Raw genomic sequence first — 3,296 nt, forward strand, 5'->3', positions numbered from 1 at the left:
AGAAATAGAGCGAGCGGTGCTTGGTGGTTAGCTCCGGGTACCCGTCGCGGCCCCTAGCTGGTTCGTGACAGCCTGTCACGAAAAAGTTGGCGATATTTTCATACCATAGTGCCACCTCGAATGACACTGTTAGACCCCTCTCATCTGGAAAGGAATCATCTATATCAAGCTCCTCTGAAGGTCTCCCATCTTCTTCAAGCCCTGAGAGATGGTCTGCAACCTGGTTTTCAGACCCCTTTCTATCTTTCACCTCAAAATCAAATTCTTGCAACAACAGAACCCATCTAATCAACCGCGGTTTGGCCTCCTTCTTTTCCATTAGATACCTCAACGCTGCATGATCGGTATAAACCACCACTTTAGACGCCAATAGATAGGCCCGGAACTTCTCAAAAGCATATACTATAGCAAGTAGCTCTTGCTCAGTTACAGTGTAATTTATCTGCACCCCATTGAGCGTTTTCCTGGCATAGTAAATTAGGTGCATGATCTTATTATGCCTTTGACCAAGCATAACACCAATAACAAAACCACTCACATCACACATCAACTCAAAGAGCAGAGACCAATCAGGAGATACAATAATCGGAGCTGAAGTCAGGCGCTCCTTCAACTCATCAAATGCCTTGCGACACTTCTCATCAAACTCCAACTTAGCCTCTTTTTCAAAATGCTTGCTCATGGGATTTGCTATCTTGGAAAATTCTTTAATAAAGCGCTCATAGAACCCTGCATGCCCCAAGAAACTTAGGACTCCTTTCACAGAGATAGGTGGAGGAAGCTTGGAAATGACATCAATTTTAAATTGATCAAACTCGATCCCTTTCTCAGAGATTTTGTGATCGAGGACGATCCCTTCCTTCACCATAAAATGGCACTTCTCCCAATTAAGCACAAGATTGGTCTACTTACATCTCTTCAGCACTCGATCCAAATGGTCAAGACATTCATCAAAAGAATCACATTCCACCGAAAAATCATCCATGAAGACCTCTAAGAAGTCCTCAACTATAGTTGAGAAGATCAACATCATGCACCTCTGAAATGTAGTCGGTGCATTGCAAAGACCAAAAGGCATCGTGCTAAAAGCAAAAGTCCCATAAGGACAAGCGAAATTCGTCTTCTCCTGGTTTTCAAGAGCAATATTAATCTGGTTATAGCTAGAATGCCCATCTAAAAAGCAATAGCAAGACCTTCCAGCCAACCGATCAAACTTCTAATCAATAAAAGGCATGGGGAAATGGTCCTTGCAAGTCGCAGAGTTTGGCTTCCAATAATCCATGAACACATGCCACCCAGTAACAGTCCGAGTTGAAATCAACTCATTTTAGCATTAGGCACCACTGTGATGCCTCCCTTCTTCGAAACACATTATACTGGGCTCACCCATTTACTGTCTGCAATAGGATATACAACTCCAACATCTAACCATTTAATGATCTCTTTCTTCACCACCTCTTGCATAGTGGATTCAACCTCCTCTGGTGTTCAACACTCGGTGTGCTATCATGCTCGAGCTGAATTTTGTGCTCATATATACCAGAAGGAATACCCGGATTGTCAGTAATGGTCCACCCAATTGCACGTCTATACTCTTTCAGAATCTCCAACAACCTCTTCGTCTGTTCCTCATTCAACAATGCAGACACAATCACTGGCAAAGTATTATCTGGACCAAGAAATTGATACCTCGAATGTGAAGGATGTTGGTTAAGCTCATGCTTAGGCCGCTCTACAATGGATGGCTTTGTTGGAGGAGTCTTTCTGTTTTCAAGATCAAGATCTAACTTCTTTGGTAGGTAAGAGTAAGAACCCAACTCCACAAGCGAGTTAACAGTCTCCACATAACCTTCCATGTCATCAACATCAAAGTTCACTAAAATGGCAGCAAGAGCTTCACCTAAACATTCCTCTTCCCTCTTGAATTCAACAACTTCATCAATAGAATCAATAACCAAAATGCTTTCGTAAGCACTTGGTAACTTCATCCCCTTACTAGCCTAAAAATAACTTTCTCATAATTGACTCGGAATTTGATTTCACACTCTTTTCAGAATCCATAAAAGCCCTTCCCATAGCAAGGAGCGGTCGCCCCAAAATAATAGGAATATCTCGATCAACAACATAATCAAGAATCACAAAGTCAGCAGGTAGATGAAAATCACTAACCTGAATTAGTACATCATCTACAACTCCAACCGGCATCTTAATAGATCTATCAGCCATTTGTAGTCTTATGGTAGTAGGTCTAGGCATTCCCAACCCCGTTTTCTTGTATATAGCAAGCGGCAATAGATTGATGCTATCCCCATTATCACAAAGAGCACGAGCAAAGTCATGGTGACCGACACAACATGGAATAGTAAAAGCCCGTGGATCTTCCTTCTTTTGAACCATTATTGTAGATAATATTGCACTAACATGGTGAGTCACACTCATAGTGTCATGCTTCAGAGACCTCTTCTTTGTCAGCAAATCTTTCAAATACTTTGCAAAATCGGGCATCTCTTAGATAGCATCCAAAAACGGAATGTTCATTCATAACTGCTTCAGCTGATCATAGAATCTCTGACACTTGGCATCTTCTGTATTCTTCACCAACCTTTGAGGAATGGGAGGTGTAGATCTAAAAAGCTAGGTCAAAGGGCGAAGAGCCCCTTAACAGTTTGTTTGCTGGTGTCACTGGTCTCAGTCTTCTTCAAACTTTCCGGAGTATCCGCAACCTTCTCAACAATAGGAATCTCTGTCGGAACCTCTTTAACAATAGTTGGCACATCAAATTTTGCCTCTTCCTCTTCAACAATTGGTTGGAGATCAATCACCTTCTTTTTGGCACTCTGGAGTATTTTACCCCTCTGAGTACTAATAGCATATACACAATCTACACCACCTCTACCATTCTTTGAATTTGGAATATTGTCATGACCCATCTAGAGGGCCATGACGGGCACCCGGAGCTAACCTACCGAGTACCTCTAAAAATACATCTCATAATCATCTTTATGTAGGCTATAAGCTAGCTCATATGCATCATACTCTATAAGAACATATATCACAAAATAATGGCACGTTGTTATGTAATCTGTTATATCCCGTATTTTTGTACATTCAGATATTTCAAGGTAATCGCGATAAGTTAGGGGCAAGGCTATATTTTGATCTTGTTTAATACACAAGTTGTTTATGAATATTATTGATGTGGAAATATTAAGAAAGGTTAGGGGTAAAAAGGGAAATTCACAAGAAGGTTCATGGTAATATTGTGGAAGGCTAGGGGCAAAATGGGAATTTCACAA

General features: G+C 41.2%; 1 protein-coding gene across 1 annotated transcript; it reads right to left on the reverse strand.

The window, feature by feature from the left end:
- Positions 1–1,995: 1,995 nt before the first annotated feature.
- On the reverse strand, positions 1,996–2,505 carry LOC132610890 (uncharacterized). Its single transcript, XM_060325299.1, has one exon. It carries the CDS (start codon positions 2,503–2,505, stop codon positions 1,996–1,998), a length of 510 nt encoding a protein of 169 aa, XP_060181282.1.
- Between the last annotated feature and the right edge of the window lie 791 nt (positions 2,506–3,296).

This window comes from Lycium barbarum, chromosome 1 (genome assembly GCF_019175385.1).
Source record: "Lycium barbarum isolate Lr01 chromosome 1, ASM1917538v2, whole genome shotgun sequence".
Taxonomy (NCBI): domain Eukaryota; kingdom Viridiplantae; phylum Streptophyta; class Magnoliopsida; order Solanales; family Solanaceae; genus Lycium; species Lycium barbarum.